This window comes from Athene cunicularia, assembly GCF_003259725.1.
Source record: "Athene cunicularia isolate RWA chromosome 6 unlocalized genomic scaffold, athCun1 chr6_part1, whole genome shotgun sequence".
In the NCBI taxonomy this organism is placed as follows: Eukaryota; Metazoa; Chordata; class Aves; order Strigiformes; family Strigidae; genus Athene; species Athene cunicularia.
The window spans coordinates 1,104,384-1,122,086 of NW_020799105.1; the positions used below are offsets into that span (position 1 = coordinate 1,104,384).

Consider the following 17,703-nt stretch of genomic DNA (forward strand, 5'->3'; position numbering starts at 1 on the left):
ACCCTGTAGTCTTTTTGGACATAACTTCTACAGAACAGCTCAAACTGAAACCATATTCAGACCTGCAGAACATGTTATTCCTTTTGGAAAACATATATTTTAGTAGAATTTAGAGAAGTACCACTAAATTGTAGGGCTACCAGTGTGAAAAAGGAATTATAAGCTCCAAAACTTTATAATCATTTACTGTCTTTTGATGCATTGACAGGTCTCAGAACTATCCTTCTTAACGCCTTAAATCTGCAATCATTTGCAATGATTTGGTTAGTTAAGTATTGTGCATTTTTGCCATCTATTGGTGAAAAGTTTGAATACACATCCAAATTCTACAATATTTCTTAAAAAGCTAGTGTATTTCATATAGCTTTAAAGCATTTTATGTCATTTTACTTACGTTATAAATTATTTTAGATATGATGGAAGCTAAATTCTGCAAAATTTCCTAGGAGAATTGGTTTTTGTATGTATGCATATGCACTACTTTTCTGTGCAGTAACATTTCTTTGTACACTTCAAATACTTTTAATCAGGTATCAAAATGGATTTAATGAAAATAGTTCTGATAATTAATCTGCTTGGTGATTTATGTAATTGAATGGACTGTATCACATTTGTATTATATGGAAGATGATTTTTTCTTTCTTCTAAATACCTTAGTTCAGTTTTCACAGAATATGTGTGTTTTGAGAGGGTACCAGTTAAAGTGATACAACACACTTTTGAGTTGTTACAATATTAATAGCAAAAGGTAACTTTGTGACAAATGCACGTGTCATAACATTCATGACAAATCTTATGAATATTGTTGCATGCAGTTGGGAAAATAGGTTTCCCTTCCTTTCTCCTCCACTAATGAGAAGTCAAACAAGATAGCAAAAAGACAGTGAAGCAGAGGAAAAACTCAAGGACCATATTAGTCTCAAGTGTTGTTAGTTCCTGTTGTCTAGCTGACATTCATAGAAACTGTGCTTTGTTCCCTACACCTCTGAATTCAAAATAAACCAGATAATTTACATAGTTCTCTGTTCCCAGTCTATGACTGTCTTTGAGTGGTACTTATCACTGCATAGAAAACTGATCCTAAATTCATTCCATTTTCTATTCTGCTCTGATTGGGAGAGGCCATAGGTAGGGGAGTGCTTTGATATTTTCCTGTGTGAAAGAGAGGGAGGCTTAGCCCCAGAGTAATCATACTCTCTGAATGTTGAGGAGCTATTGCAAGTTACTGACATAGCTGATACCCATTATATTGCTTTAAACAAAAGTGCTTCCTTTTATCTGGCCTACTTTGACCTCTTGCATCTTTTCTTCTTCTGAGAAGAGAAACTTGATTGCACAAGACTGCAACTTTAGTGGAAAAAAAATCCAGTCTTGAGTTTGTAATTACTTATAAACAAATGCATATAGTTTGTTGCTATCCTGCTTTACACATGATCCTGAATTTTGCATGTCACTAGCTTGTTCTCTTCATTATCAAACATTACATCCTCTAGTAGCATTGGTTAACTTTATTAGTGTGAATTTTACTTTTCCTCCGGAATATTAATAGAAGTATTAAATAACCTAGGGACAAGGACACATCCCCAACAAGACTCCCAGGGAAGACATGCCAGTTTCATTTCAAGACTTAATGGTTCTTGGTCAGTTTATTGAGTGCCATGGCAATGCTGAGTAAATTACATTGGTATTTATAGCTTTATCACTCAAACATGTTATTTAATGGAAAAGCTAATGTGATAGGATGTTTTTCTAAAATGTATACATAAATACAATTCTCTATCTTGACCACTTATTTACTTTGTAGTAGAATTCTTTGTTTTGTTGAAAATTGATTAATAATCATATGGTTACTTCTTTTAAACATATGGAAATAACATTACCTTTCTTAAATATTTCTGGAACTTTTATAAACTACATGTGCCAGACTCACTGAAAAACAACATAAGGTAGTCCACAGAGTGAGTTTTTAAAACTATTGAATGTGTTTATTAGCTTTCTTCTTAGTCACATTAGGAAGACAGGTATGTCATCATTATGTGATTGGCTTTTTCTCAGTTATAAAATAAATATATATATGGGAAATTTCTACCTGTTCTCAATTATTATTGAAATGTCCACCATGCTGCTAGTGATTGAATGCTACCATTAAAATGTCTTTTATTTGTAATGCAGTAAGTCCATCGTTGATTAACATAGTTCATAAACTCTTCTTTTCGGAATTTGATGTTTTTAAATACAAAATATATATTACTGTTTTAGACTTCTGGGGTTTGGGTGGTGGATTTTTTATTTTGTTTTGTGGTTGTTTTGTTGGTTTTTTTTTTTCCCATGAAGAGTAAATGTAATCAGTATTTTCATTTAAACAGCCTAAATTTAAATTCCATAATTGTTTTTCCCTTGTCTGCCAAAATCAAATCATATAGACAACCCTCCCTTCTATTAAACACTTCTGGTATACTTTTGTGGTTGTAGTATCTAGAACTTCTAAAGGTATATTAATATTCTTCAGCTTATATTTTTCAGATAGACATTTCCATGATGTAAACTGAATTGTCTGTTGATATCATTGATCAATATGCTATTTCATGTTTTTTTCTGGACATCCATCCATAAAAGTTCGTGATCATAGTATGCCAAATTTAGTGATTCAGAAACACAGAATGTCATTGTGGGATAGATGGACTGCTAAATTTTAAGTAGTTTATAATAACTGCTTTTGACTTTTTCACTCATATTTCATCCAGTCATACTCCCCTAAGATAGTACCGGGCTGGTAATATCAAGTATATGGGTTTTATGATGAAAAATAAATCACTGACATTGCTCTTAGTAACCAAACATTTTGCATTTTTTTATAAGGTACTATATAATCATCTTCTCCATATACCTTTCTGTCTAATCAAAATTTGTTCTCAACATTTGGATATTATGTGGAAAAAATACTCAAATGTTTTCTTTGTATCCTGCTTATTATCAATTTAATTACTTTAGGACTGTTCTTGTGTTCTGTAATGGTTTCCATGGTCTTTTAGACAGTGATTAAGTCCCTTCTGCTCAAATGAAATCTATCCAAGCTGTACAGTTTTGTCTTTAATAGAATGTGGAATAATGTTCTAAAAGAAAAAAATGCTTTCCTTCAAACTACTTAGGGAACCCATAGTTCACTTATGCTGTCTGCTGGCATTTGCATTCCTTTACATGAGGTGCATTTAAAAATGCTACTTGTAGTGTCCAAAAAGATCATTGAATTATCATTAGACAGATGCTTTCCAAATTATCCTGAGCTACTTACAGCATGTAACTAACCTGCACAGTTTCCTGAATGGTAATATGAGAGAAAAGATTTTTTTTTAAATTATTTTAACTAATTGATTTTTATCTTTAGAAATCAGCTGAAAGACCAGTTGAAAATCAAATTTCATGTCTCTGAAATAGTATGTTAACTTGTGCAGTACCTTGTTGGAATTAAATATATTCGTTATACATTATCCAGTAGTTTTTTCCCCCGATACCTTCTGTCACTGGTTTCTTGGTAACTGGGTTTTTTTTTTAAATACATGGAATCTGAGTAATGTTGTTGCAGGGTGTGATCTTCTCAACTTTGAATTTTTTATATATATATTTTATATATTATATAGTAATATAATTAATATCTGTATAAGCCCCAAACCAGAAGTCTTATACCTAGAACACAAGCATTTATATTCTGGTAATTTTAACATAAGTTTTATAAATTCTGGTGACCATTTTTGGTCATTTTGTATTTCTAAGCATCTAATTTCTGTAACACAGCTTAAAGGATCTCTTTTATACTCTAAACTCTGGACTAAATGTGCTGGAATGTCCATGTAGCTTTCATTAATTCAGCACCAGTTGTCTAGTGTGCTCTGTGGTGCATGAGGCTTGGTTTATGTGGAATTAAGAAAAGATACATTTGCAGTTTAAGTAATTTAAAAAACCCCTAACCTAGCCATGTTCCTCTTAACCTTTTTGCAAGACTGAATTAATCATAAACAAATCCTGTGGAGACTGTAATTGATACAAACTGATGCAAAGATAATTGAGATCTCACTAGGAAGAAGTTAGAAATTCCATATGAGACTTTAGGAAGTTCATATAGTGTCTGTTCTTGATGAATGTCAGAGAGCTGAATGAACTTAGGTACTCAACTGAAACTGGAGGTTTAGATAAAGCAGATCATTCATATCCTTTCAGTAATCTTTTGGCAATTCCTTTGCTTGACTTTATATAGGTGAATCTGAGAAAAGTTGAGAGCATTTGATTAAGATTTTCTCTCTTATTATAATTCCCAACTCAAAAGGGAAACTTCATTAATATGTTTATTTAGATGCACTGCTAGACCATCACCTAATAGACCAAAACCTCATTGCAATTAGGTAAGGTTACTTCTTGCGCTTCTGTGCTTCAGGTATCAATATGAGCAAAATTCTAACCTTGCTGCTTATGTGACATTTCACAAGTAATGGTTCAATAACAGTTTGCAACAATGCTACATTTCTCTTCAGTCTGTTCCTTGATCTACTATTCAATTTTTGCAATTACAATAATCGCCATACAAAGTCTGTTGCCATGTAGAGAAGAAAAATTTGGGATATAGAGATGTGTTCTTCCAGCTAAAGTTTTAAGGCTTCTGAGATTTTGAACTGCAGGATATTTATACCATTTGGCAGGGTTTCATACAGTATTGACTTCAATCAAGAAAACAGTATCTTTCATAGTCTGCCACTTCTTGCCACTTGTTTCACATCAATTTTTTTAATGCCTAAATTTCTCTAGTACTTCTGTATTTATAGTATCCGTGTTTACATTATGCAGGGGTTATTTTTGATTCACTGCTGACCCCCAGACATTTAGCATTCATTAACTTTGTTATCACCTTCAGCAGTGTTAATTATTATACTATCTGAAATTCTAAATTATAAAGCAAAAATAGAAACACAGCAGAGAAAATCCAGTCCATAAGTGGAAGGACATTTCTCTGCATCACAGAAATGTCTCTGAAGTTATTGACCTTCCATAACTACTTGCACTGCAGTGGTGTACCTGATGGATTGCCAGAAGGTCTTTGCCAATAAAACTAACGATGCTCAGAAGGCAGTATTTCCTTGTTCATTATAGGTGCATGCTTTTTGATCTTTCTGCTGCTTTTCCCAGTTTCTTCAGTTCAGGGAACTTTTTAATATGGAGCAGTGTTAAATAGGCTGCTACTAAACTTTGGAGTGCAATTCTTTCATTCAGGAATTTAGTTGTTAATTGTTCTTGAAAAAATCGTGTTTGCAAATTTTATATGGGATTATGTTAGTTAGGAAACATATTGCTCTAAATCGATCCAACGATTTTTCTTCTCTGACTTGATATGTATAATGGGATATGAAGCCAAAGAATCTGAATTTGCTTGGTGATTTTTAGGTGCCAACTATCTAAGCTTATCTTGTCTTCAAAATTACACAGGCATTTGCCAATACTAGTCTTTCTTATGAAATCTCCCTAGCTGCTACATCAGCTCAAAAGCTGAAATATTGGAAAAGCAGCCTATTTGACTTTATCAGCCATTTTGTTTGTTGCTAGTAAAAATACAGCAGATGGCAGATAAAGATCAAAACCAGGATAATGCATATTTTAATTTTAAAATAGCATCTAAACTTAGAAAAGTGTGTTTTTCTTCAAAACTTCTAGTATACAAAACTTTTTTTTTTTAAGGCCATCTTCTTGTTCCAGTTATAGGTGACATAATTATTTTTCCTTCATTTTTAATCAGCATCTGTAAAGTAAGGCAGGTGGTGTGCAGGGGAAGGTGTAGTACACAGCATTTTGTTCAGCATTACCCTGCAGAGTGCTGTTTTTATTAAAAATAATAATACTGTAGCATCACTGTGTATGTTTAACAGAAAAGAATCATCCCCGTAGTATCTTAAATGTCAAGTTCAGTTTCAAGAGGTTTTGCATTCAAGTCAGAATATCTGGAGATAATAATCTCCATAATCAAAAGAAAAATGTTGTAGTCCCTCATAAGCAAAGATGACTTGAGAGTGAAATGGTAGAGTTGACTACGTTATGGTATTGCCGAGGTACTCCAAACTCTCCAGTGGTTATTTCTCCATTATCACTGAGTTACTCTGCTGCTCAGTATAAATAAGCTATCAGCTTTATTGTCTTCCTAATTGCTGGTTATGTTTTTCTTTGACCAATCCTTACTGTGTGAAACGTATTCCTTCAGAACTGTAGGAGTTTTTGTGTGTGGGTGTGCTCCTGCTGCACTACAGATACACTGGTTCCTTTTCAACCACTGTGCTTGCAGCAGTTAATGCCAATCTCATTCCTCCACACTGCAGCCCATGGTTGTTCAAAGTGTCATGTGCTTGAAGGTATAAAATACTTTCAGTTGATTCTAGACTTAAGGGATGTGGATGCATACCTCCATAGCCTAGCAGAAAGGTCCCTTATTACTGTGAGCTAACTGTAATGTTAATGTCCATGTATAGCACTGACACTGTGTGGTGATGTCGGAGTGAATATTATGGTTTGCTTACTTCTACTTAATTCTGATCTGGGATGTTTTTGTCTGTGGTAAGTCAAGTGAGTCAGTAAAGTTCAAGGATATAATGACTCTTAAGCATTGTGAAAGAAGAAGAAATAATCACAGTCAGATAAATACAAAATCCTAATACTATTCAAATGCCTTTTGCAACTTTCCTATTTATTCCTTTTTCAAAATTCAACCTTGGCAACTCTTTCATATTCAACATCTGACTTCTGTGGCTATTACTGAAATTCTAAATCCTGTAGGGTTCCTACCAATATTCTGTTACATAAAGGCTGCTTAAGTAATAGATACAATGTTATTTAGAAGTTCACTTTTTAAATTATGTACTTAAGTGATTAATTATGTAATAAATTAACATAAATGTTATTAAAATTTGTATTGTATATATACAATGTATAAATATTTTTTATATAATTTAATCTAAAATTTAGATATTAGAGTCAATGAAGTGTTTAGTAATGGCTAAATATGTGGTTAGGACAATGCTAACTCAAGAAAAAGTTATTTTTATAGTGGTTAGATGACAGGCAGTATATATCATGATGGTGTGGCAGTTAATGTACATCTGACTCTCTACATGCAAAATATTGCACATATAAATTCAAATGAGATAGGATAATTTATAAAGAAAATAGTGTCATCACAGCTTTTATTTTCTGTGAAATTCCACATTAACACTGAGTTTGGATTCTTCATTGTTTCAAGTGTAGATATCAGCACTGTAAAATCAGAGACATCTAAAAAATACAAACAAATCAGGATAGGTTCATCTGGGTTCCCTGATGCTCATTCTAACCTTGGAAATTCATCTAAAGAAAATTATATACCACTGCATTCAGGGTGGATTGTATAAGAAATACGTTGCATTCAGTGGAAAATAGCAAATGATTCATAGATTTGGAGGAATGGCATCTTCTAGGAAAAGTAGGCACCGGTTCTAATCCACTTTGATAGTCCATAGAAGTTTTCCCTGTCTGTTCTTAGTTATTTGGTAACATTGGCCTATAATATTAGTGCAAGGATATGCGTGCACTTGAAACTCCCTGAGAATTTGCTTCTCAATAAGTAGATCACATACAGATTTTCTGTCTGACATGAATTTGAAGAGAGGAATTTTAAATTATACTACCTTTACTGGATTTATTCTTGATTCAGTGTCAGTGATGAAATGACACTTGAAATTCTCAGACTTTCTGTTTAAGGTGAATTGGTGAAGACTATATTTTAGTACTGGCATGGTGTGAAATGAGGGATACTGATAAGTGGTGTATGACCTACATCACAGTATCATCAAAGTTGCAAAAGACTCTGAAGATCATCCAGTCCAACCATTAACCTAACACTGACTGTTCCCAACTACACCACATCCCTCAGCGCTATGTCGACCCCACTCTTAAACGCCTCCAGGGGTGGGGACTCCACCACCTCCCTGGGCAGCCCATTCCAACACCTAACAACCTGTTCTGTAAAGAAATGCTTCCTAATACCCAGTCTAAGCCTTCCGTCCTATCACTTGTTACTTGGTTAAAGAGGCTCATCCCCAGTTCTCTGCAACCTCCTTTCAGGCAGTTGTAGAGGGTGATGAGCTCTCCCCTCAGCCTCCTCTTCTCCAGACTAAACGTCCCCAGTTCCCTCAGCCGCTCCTCATATGACCTGTGCTCCAGACCCTGCACCAGCTTCGTTACCCTTCTCTGGACACGCTCGAGTCATTCGATGTCCTTTTTGTAGTGAGGGGCCCAAAACTGAACACAGACATTGAGGTGCGGCCTCACCAGTGCTGAGTACAGGGGTCAGATCCCTTCCCTGTCCCTGCTGGCCACGCTATTGCTGACACAAGCCAGGATGCCATTGGCCTTCTTGGCCCCCTGGGCACACTGCTGGCTCCTGTTCAGCCGGCTGTCAATCAACACCCCCAGGTCCCTCTCTGACTGGCAGCTCTCCAGCCACTCCTCCCCAAGGCTGTAGCCCTGCTGGGGGTTGTTGTGGCCCAAGGGCAGCCCCCGGCATTTGGCCTTAGTGAAACTCCTCCAGTTGGCCTCAGCCCATGGCTCCAGCCTGTTCAGGTCTCTCTGCAGAGCCTCCCTACCCTCGAGCAGATCAACACTCCCACCCAACTAGGTGTCATCTGCAAACTGACTGAGGGTGCACTCAATCCCGTCGTCTAGATCATCAATAAAGGTGTTAAACAGGAGTGGCCCCAAAACCGAGCCCTGGGGGACACCCCTCTTGACCGGCCGCCAGCCAGTTTTAACTCCATTAACCACAACTCTTTGATTATATGACAGCTATATTTAAAAAAAAACAGTTAAACCACCATAATCTTAGATTTCTATGAAATTTTATCCCTAAATTCTTAATTTGACTGCTGGTATGAAGTATTGCTTGTTGTTATTACAATATAATTTTACACCAGGTGCCAGGAATCATTCCCTATGCTGAGCAAAAGGGCATCACTTCTCTTTGGAAGGCATAAATATTTTATGAAGTGTGGCATCCATCTGATCAGAAAATGTAATTTTTTTTTTTTTTTTGCACTTGAATAGTAATCACATATAGAATTTCGTGGTGTATCATTTTCATAACTGTTTTTTCATAATTTGTATATCTGTAGGTATCTGCTCATATGTATTCTTTAAATATTTTCTTTGTTCAATTCAAAAGCTAAAGAAGGTTCAATGGCTAGGATGCATTGTATCATACCATTTGATTAGAACTGATATATTTGACTCCTTTTCAAGTCTTAATTTCATAGCATGCTCATTGTTTCTTTGGTAGTTGTGGCCTGGGCCTTGTGACTCACAGGAGCAAAGACAGGCAGAATTGAAAGTCTTTTTTTAAACTAATGTCTTGCAGCATGAGTCAGGCTTTAGATCTGGCCTTTGTCCTTCCTTTGGCTTTGCTCTTATCATTTGTCCTGCCCCATGGTTACAGCCTCTTAGAATAGCATTTTCCTGATTTTAGTGCAATTTGTTCCTGATGAATGCCAGGGAAAATTATACAAGATGCCAACTTGTCATTCTTCAGCAAGTATATTGACTTGTAACAGCACTTTAAAAAACAAATTCCAAGTTTCCAGCCTTCAGTGCCACCTCTCTGCAAGGTTAGATTGCTGAGGTGTAACCTTTTATTTCAAGGGTCATCTTGACTGTAGTAGCATCATCAGTAAAGTGTCCAATTATTTTGTTCTCCAAAAATCAAAGAATTAAGGCATATTTTACATCCTTTAAAATATGGACTTCAGTATCTAGAAAGGATTACACAACTGTAAGGTAGAGAAAATAGAAAAATGAGAGATTAATAAATTTGTTTTCTCCCTAGCTCTTTCTTCCATGAGGTATGTATGAATAATGTTTATCTTTCCTTTCATGTTTTCAGCCTTTCATTAAAAATGACACCACCACCAGTTTGGTGGGATAATACTTCCTTTATAAAATACGATGCTTACAAGACAGTACAGTCTGAATTTATGTAAAGATCTGCTATTCATTCTCTACTGAATATATCTCTGCTTGTCTTTTGAACTATGACATAGTCATTGCCTGAAGTGGTATAAAGCAGCAAAGTTAAATGTTTACATACCTAGTGACTTTTTTTGATATTGCTAGTGCCGAGCTTTCTGAACATGGTTTAGTATCTTTAGACTTTGAGACCGGGAGATTAAATAATGCAACTACATGTATTTCTTCAGGAACACGTTTGGATTTTAAATTTACCTTCTAAATAATTTAGTGAGATTAATGAGCAGTAAGTGCTTGGCAGAACGAATATTAGATTGTTCTAGATTTGTCAGAACCTGTAGGCAATGCCACAAAGCTGTACCAAAAAGTCATTGTTGACCAGCTTGTATAGTTCTTATATTCAGACACACCAGGTTATTTTTTTTTATACTTTACCCTTTTTGAAATAGGACGAATGAAAATCTTACAGGTTACTTCTTGTAATACAATGACTTTTACACTGTAGTTTCACAAGTAGCAACCTGAAAGAGATGAAAGATAACATGTGGAACCTTCTGTGTTGCCTTACTGTAAAATAAATTAAAAAGTAATTTTCAAGGAGAGAATGGTCACCAAATATAACAAAATTATTTTTCTCTACAGCAGATTTCTCATTGGCAGGTTTCCTTGTGTTTGATGTTTTTTCTAGATTGTGCTTTTGGGCACAACTGTAAGTAGATAGTATCCTACAGAACCACAGCAAATCAGTCATCCCTGTCTAACCTGTGCTTTAGAGGACAATAATTTGATGCTGGCTTCTACCCAGTATTTGTTGTCTATGTCAAAGATCTATTCAAGACTTCTCTTGGAAGTTGATACAGCAAGCACCAAGTTTCTGCATAGCCAAAGGTAAAGTGCAGATGCAGAGAGCTTTCTTGCTTTCTTCTCCTGTATATGTGAGATTAATAGTTTCACATTTGGATGGACTTTGAAAGCAAGTTGTCATTTAATTGTAGCAATGCTTGCATAAGTATAGCAATCCATTTTTATGGTGAGTTCAGGAAGGGTCATTGAATGATACACTGCAAGGATATACTTTTATTAAAAATACAGGAAACTTCACTCGTAACATACTTTAAATAGTTTGGGTTCATTGAAGGTACAGTAAGTTCTAGCAAGTCATCCTAGAGCTTCTTAGAACATAATTAATGTTGATTACTTTGAAGTAAATACTTCAGAAAAGACTGCACGCATCTCTGGTGTTTCTAATAACATGGAATTTGGGAGTTTTAAGTCTGCCTCAGACCAGGAGTGTCAACTGTGTCCTTCACAGGGAGACGAAAAAGTACATAAATACTGGAAACAGTGCTATTTTCCTAATGGCACCATCTTCATCTGCTTAATTAGACTTCATTCGGGTGGTCATCTGAGCTAGATGATGTGATAACTAAAAGGCAGTTTTCTTGACAACCGAAGGAAAAAAAAAAAAAAAGCCTATAGAGAATAATTTTCTGTAATCTAATTTTACATTTAATATGAAAAAATTGCCCTAGTAATACATAATATAGGTAACAGAGAACTGTACTCTCACTGAAAACGGTAAGCTGACTTATGTAATCAGATTGTAGAACAAAATTCCATTCCATTGGAAAGCAGAAATGTCTTCACAGGAAAGTAATGCAAACATCTTTGTGTGGCTCTCTGGTGCTGAATAGTGCTTCTCAGCACAATATGTCATCATCCTGCTGCTGGTGAAATTTAGGTTCATATTTTTTTACTTGTAGAACAGATTTATTCATGATTTATTTCCATCTTTCATCTTTTAATACATGTTTTAAGATTTTGATGTATGCAGCAGATTTAGCGGTGCACTGACAGAAAAAGGGAGAAAATTGATAAACATCTGGCTATGCCAGAGCGCTGAGATGGTTAAAGAAATACTGTCAAATTACTAAAACCAAAATATAGGTTACATAAACTAAACAGCTTGGCTCTTTCTATTTTTAACTTGGGTACTCTTTTCTTTTAGAGATGTTCCAGACTGGCAAGGTAAATGGATTCTACACCCAAACATTTGCTGCACTAGATACAAAGTACGCTAATGATCGGTTTAAAATTAGATAATAACAGGATTGTAATACTTTTCAAGATGAAATACAAAAAGAAAGAAAAACAGTATGCCTTATATGGTAAAAAGTAAATAGAGTATTCTTTCAGTTTGAGCTGTACAAGATTTCATTAGTAACATAGATAAGTACTACCTGGTTCAAACCTTTCCTATTTGAGAGGAGTGATTCAGGTGCTCACAGATACATATATATGTCTGCATGCATATGTAAAGAATCACTAGACTTAGTGGAACTTTACTACTGTGACCAGTGGGAACATTGACAAAGGTTGTTTGTAAGAACATAGTGTAAAGGTTACAGTGTAAAGGAATCACAGAAGTGGTTCGCCTTTGATTTACTCACTGCATATTACTTGAAATACAGAAATTAGTGTGTTCTCCCCATTTCTTTTTTTAGTATTGTCAGCCTTTAATAACATTTCCAAAATGCTTTGAGATCCTGTGCAGTTCCTATAAGCACATGGTGCGGTCTAATTTTATCTGCTTTGCATTGTACTCCAGATGGCAGTGATATATTTTTGGCATATACATCTTTGTAGCTCCTCTGGGGACAGAAAATAGGAATGATAAGCATATTCCTCGAAATGAAGATAGCTTTTCAGATGAAATTTGTATGTTATGCTCAAAGCAGGAAAGTTGACTAAGAAAGCATATCATATATCATGGAAGGTAATATCTCACACATTTTATTTTAAAGAGCTTTTACTATTTGAATGAGATGGTAGCTGACTGAACAACAATTCAGATTTATGAGTATTCGCAGAGCCAGTCTGCTTGAAAGAACTAATGTACTCTATTCTTTGTACTCTTGCTTGATGGCAAAATTGTTGTTTTTTTTTTTCCTGCAGTAATATAGCTGTCATTAACTGGGATTAGATAAAGAGTTGTGTTTATTTGGGTTTTTTAATTTCATCTGGGATAAATCCAGTGAGAGTTTGCTGATTATGTAACCTCTACCTTCTGCATACTAGCTTTATCGAGAAGAGAGATATGTAAAGTTGCCAAAGAAAATAATACAACAATAAACAATTTCTTTTATGTTCATGAGCTATGAGAACTATATTCTTTATGAGAGTACCTGTTCATTCTAAGTGAACGGCATCATATTTGTGGGTTTTGGATCGATGAGTGTGGTTCTTTGGTGTATCTGAAAGAAGCTTATATGGTAATATCCGGATAGAAGATGGCTTTTAAGCTTTAATACATCACGGATCAGAGGAACATCTGTACTGCCTGCCTGCTTCTATTATTCGTTTTGTCTGTCCAGTTTGTGATACTCTTAGTCTGTTTTGTGAGGCTGAGTTTTGTATTTGAAATAATTCTGGACTAGATTATACTGAATTATCTTTTGTTAACAACATGTAAAGGTGAACTTTGCATCGTCCTGTGTCCAGTTAAATACATTTGCTTCCAAAGAGAAGTTCTGTTAAAGAAAGAACTCTGAAGCTGTCTCTTCATCTTGATACTGAATTAGCAGAAACAAGGGTAAATATATGACTGTCTTCACTATTGGTGGATGTTGTGATTGAAGACTGGACTTACATGCAGTTCTCCTGAAGCTGAAGATAAATAGTCATGATTTCCAGCAAGATTTTAGTCTACCACAACACTTCTGGGGGCACGCGTACAGAAACTTATAAAAGTACTAGAAGACGTAAAAAATCTCTTGGAGAATTGTTCCAAAATGGGTATCGTGTCAAAGCTGGACATAATATCCCTGAAAAAGAACAACAACATACTTTTCGAAACTCCTTGGTGTCTTGTTATAGGGTTGGCTCATACTGGGGTAAGGTCTCTCTAAACTTTTTCTTCAGAACTGTTGTTTGTGACTCTGTCTCTGATGCTAGTGATATTCTCTTTAAAAAAGATATTATATTAAATTTTTCAACTTCAAAATGGCACTACAGTATTTCAGTTGCTTTGTAGGAAAAATTTCTCCCCAAACTCAAATGATGTAATGTGCTAGTATCACATTCATTATTCACCTGGAGTCAAGTAATCCAGTCTTTATTGAAGGATGTAATGTAATATTCTGCAATGGTGAAATTATTAAGAAATTATTTATAAACTGCTGTTATTATTTTAACTGGTGTAAAAGTAAGTTAAAGGCATGTGCAGCAGAGAGATTTATTAACAAGTCTTTGATACAGCATTGTTTGAATACAATTAGTATACAATTTATGTAGATTCTGAACTTGATGCAGTTTTACTGTCCTGGTTCATAGGGTATTGATTTTTTCATGCTGTGGATAGTTTTCCCTTGTACACATGCATAACAGAAGCAGGGAAAGATATCAAAATATTTTGGCTGTGTTGCTTCCAAAAATGGCAGAGTCTTTTCTGCCCATGCTATTTCTTCTTGTCTCATTGTTTGAGCTTTCATTTTCAAACCTATTTACAGGGAGTGGAATCTCAGATTACTCAACTGCAGTGTGTGAAGGCATTCAAGATAGGATTATTTCTTCATCCTAAAAATTACCCCTCTGTAATGTGTGTCTCAGAAAAGGTTCTGCTTTCCTAAATATGGATTCTGGTTTGTTCAGTCTTCAGTAAACCATATGGTCTTAATGAAATACAGGGTAGAAATAGCCATTGATAGGTTTGATGAAGATACCATTCTGCTGAATGGGTGAATGTTTTGTCAGGAATAAAAATGGTATATAGAATCTCTGTATATTGAATCCTTATATCAGTATTTTGGATACGGTACTGATAAATAAGCAAGAAAAAAACAATATAGGGCAATATGAAAGGGATTATGTATCTCAGTGATGAGAAATAATGTAATACTTGATGTTGTTCTAGTGCACTGACCTGTCATGTTGAATGGAGAAATATCCTAATTCCTTCTATTTTTTAGAATCTCATTAAAGACAAATAAGTGTAGTTATGGTTTCCTCCTCTTTCTCTTTATAGATTTAAAATAGTAAATTTCTTTTTGTGGGGGTTTGTAACCTACGGGTAATCCTGATTGCTGCTGTAGACTAATCCAATGGAAAGCATCAGTTCAGCAGAGAAACTGCAAAACTCTCTGATAGTCAGGAAAATACCATATTTCAGCACATTTAAGTCTGTAAAGTCAAATAAAGATTAAAATAATGCTGTTTGTTTTCCTATAAACTGTATAGAGAAAATAATTTTCTACTCTAATTGAACTGCTACTGGCATGTAGTGAACTAGTCATGTTTATATTCTAGTCTAAAGCATCGATTTTACTGGGTCCATAGTAAAGAGTCAGCAATAGCTGGCAAGTATTTGCACCTCACCTCACAGAACCAAACAAGTATGTAGTGAAATGAATAAAAATACTTTTTTAATCTAGCTCTGTATTTCAACATAGTACATTGTTTCCTGTTGCATGTATAATTGATTTCTGTAATATTTGAGACTGATTTCAGTTTTTTTGACAGTATTTAGCCTCCCTTAGTGACCCTTCAAAATTGGCCTGAAAGATGTGGATGTGTCAAATTTCCATGTGTAAATTCAGCATACAGAATTTCAGGAAGTAGGCATTTGATCTTTGGGAATGAGGCATAGTTCTTGGGTTTTTTTTTGTTGTGTGGTTATTGTTTTGTTTTGTTTTGTTTTGTTTTGTTTTGTTTTCAGATCCAGGCTGAACACTCAGAATCTGAAATAAAATTACACCACACATGTTATCCAGGAAATTACCTAGTAAAAATAATAGAACATATTACACCTATATTTTACATTTTCAGTGAACTTTGAAAATGGTCTATTGGCTGTACAGGCAATGCAGGTAGCTAAATAAATACTTTCACAGTAAGAAAATAATCCTGTGGTATACTTGGAGGTTCATTTGAATCATCATACCTAGAACTTAAATTACTGTACTAGATGCAGAAACTATTGAATAATACTCTTTGTCTCATATTACTAAAGGAATCCTGTTTGATAATCAGAAAAGTTTTTTCTGGTCTAGAAATCTCTGAATCTTTTAGTTTTGTTCTGGGTATTACAGGTGAAATAAACTCCAGCTCAGAAGCATACTTTAGTCATCCATTTAAAATCAGAAGACTGATAAACTGAAAAGGCCCTTCATTTTATATGTATATTTTCCCGTGATTAGAGAGTTTTTCCAGTAAATTAAATCTTTTGGTACTTGTTTTTTGTATAAACGGTAATATAGAAGATTTTATAATATAGCTGGTAATATAGAAGATTTCCTATTCTAGTCAGATCCCATAAGAAAATTCCAATATAAAACCTCTTGCCAAGAAAAAGTTGAGTGACACGATGGTGATGAAACAGCGAGTACTTCCTGAACAGTTTTCAATTAATTTTAGCAGGCAGGATCCTATGAAGTGTGCAAAATTAGAATAGACTTTACTGTAATACATAAGAAACTTACTCTATCTCATCTATTGATTATATCATTTAAATGTAAAAGTTTTGTAGTTATATCATATTAAAAGAAATTATTCTTCCCCACATGTATAAAATACATTCCCAAATATTGCTAAGGATAGAGAGAAGTATTTGTATATTGTACATATACAAATTGTACATTTGTATATGTAGCTGAGACAGCTTTGGGAAAATGGGAATTTTTGTTAGTGCTTCTATTAGAGAATTTTGCTTGCTAGTGATGCATAAACAAATAGCAAAAATTTCTATTCTTGGTGAGTTGGTGGGCCTGGAAGAGGTAACAACTTTGTTACACTTTGTCAATAGTTAAACTCTTGAGTTAGACACAACAGTCTTATTGCAACAAGGTTATTGCTGTGAGGATTACTGTGCCATCAGTTTACAGATGCATGTATGATTGCAAGCCCACTTCTTCATGTCATTAGTACCAGCACCAGAATGAAGTGCTTTGCCGACTTTTCCTCTGGGAATTATTCAGTTGATTCATCATCCCTTGGCTAAGCTAAAGGTGTTATAAATAATCATACATTTAGGGGCAAACTTATTTCATGTGAGTTTTCTGCTTACAGTTTATTTTCAGCAGCAGCTTTTTGTAGTCTATTCGAAGAACAAGGCTGAAATTTCTGCATTAGCTTCAGTCTTTCAAAATGAATATAGTTTACTAGAGGGTCAAGCAGTCAATGCTATTAATTGTTGTAGAGTGCCAAACAGATTCATTCAAAGACTGTGCCTCTTACCTCTTTCACAGTCAAACTTTAGAAATAAGTATTCAGGAATGGGAATTCCACTTCTCCCTTGTTTCAGTTCAGCTTGTATTAGTGGTGTTGCCAGTAGACCACACAAAGTATCCCTGGTATAACCTACTGGGAAAGTGTGTTCACTGGTGCATTGTACAGTGTAATTTGTCCCTACTAAGTGGAGTTGTTCTGGCTGATTGACTCTTTGTGTTAATAGTGTTATGGGGAGTAAACACTGCAGACATAGTGGGTTTCACTTGCAGACACTGAACTGACTGATGCTTCTATGCTCAGTCCCCAAGACCAGGATACTCTGAGTACCTGGAAACAAGGTTACTCAAACCTACCAGCTGCAGCCCTGACATTGTCCCAGTCCTTTTATGTGTTTTGTTCAAAACTTTTCAGAGTTCTTTTTTTTACACTATTCTGGAATACCCATCTCTTGGCAGT

General features: G+C 34.9%; 1 protein-coding gene across 31 annotated transcripts in view; it reads left to right on the plus strand.

The window, feature by feature from the left end:
- The window catches only part of KCNMA1 (potassium calcium-activated channel subfamily M alpha 1), a 529,533-nt gene that overhangs the window by 336,190 nt on the left and 175,640 nt on the right, over positions 1-17,703 (plus strand). The window contains exon 1 of one of the 31 annotated variants that reach the window (XM_026851027.1): positions 13,386-13,916. The exons of the other annotated variants lie outside the window; for them this stretch is intronic. Coding sequence (XP_026706828.1) covers positions 13,706-13,916 — 211 coding nt within the window. The 5' untranslated portion in view covers positions 13,386-13,705. Of the gene's footprint in view, positions 1-13,385; positions 13,917-17,703 lie in introns of those variants that run through there. 31 annotated transcript variants of the gene reach the window in all.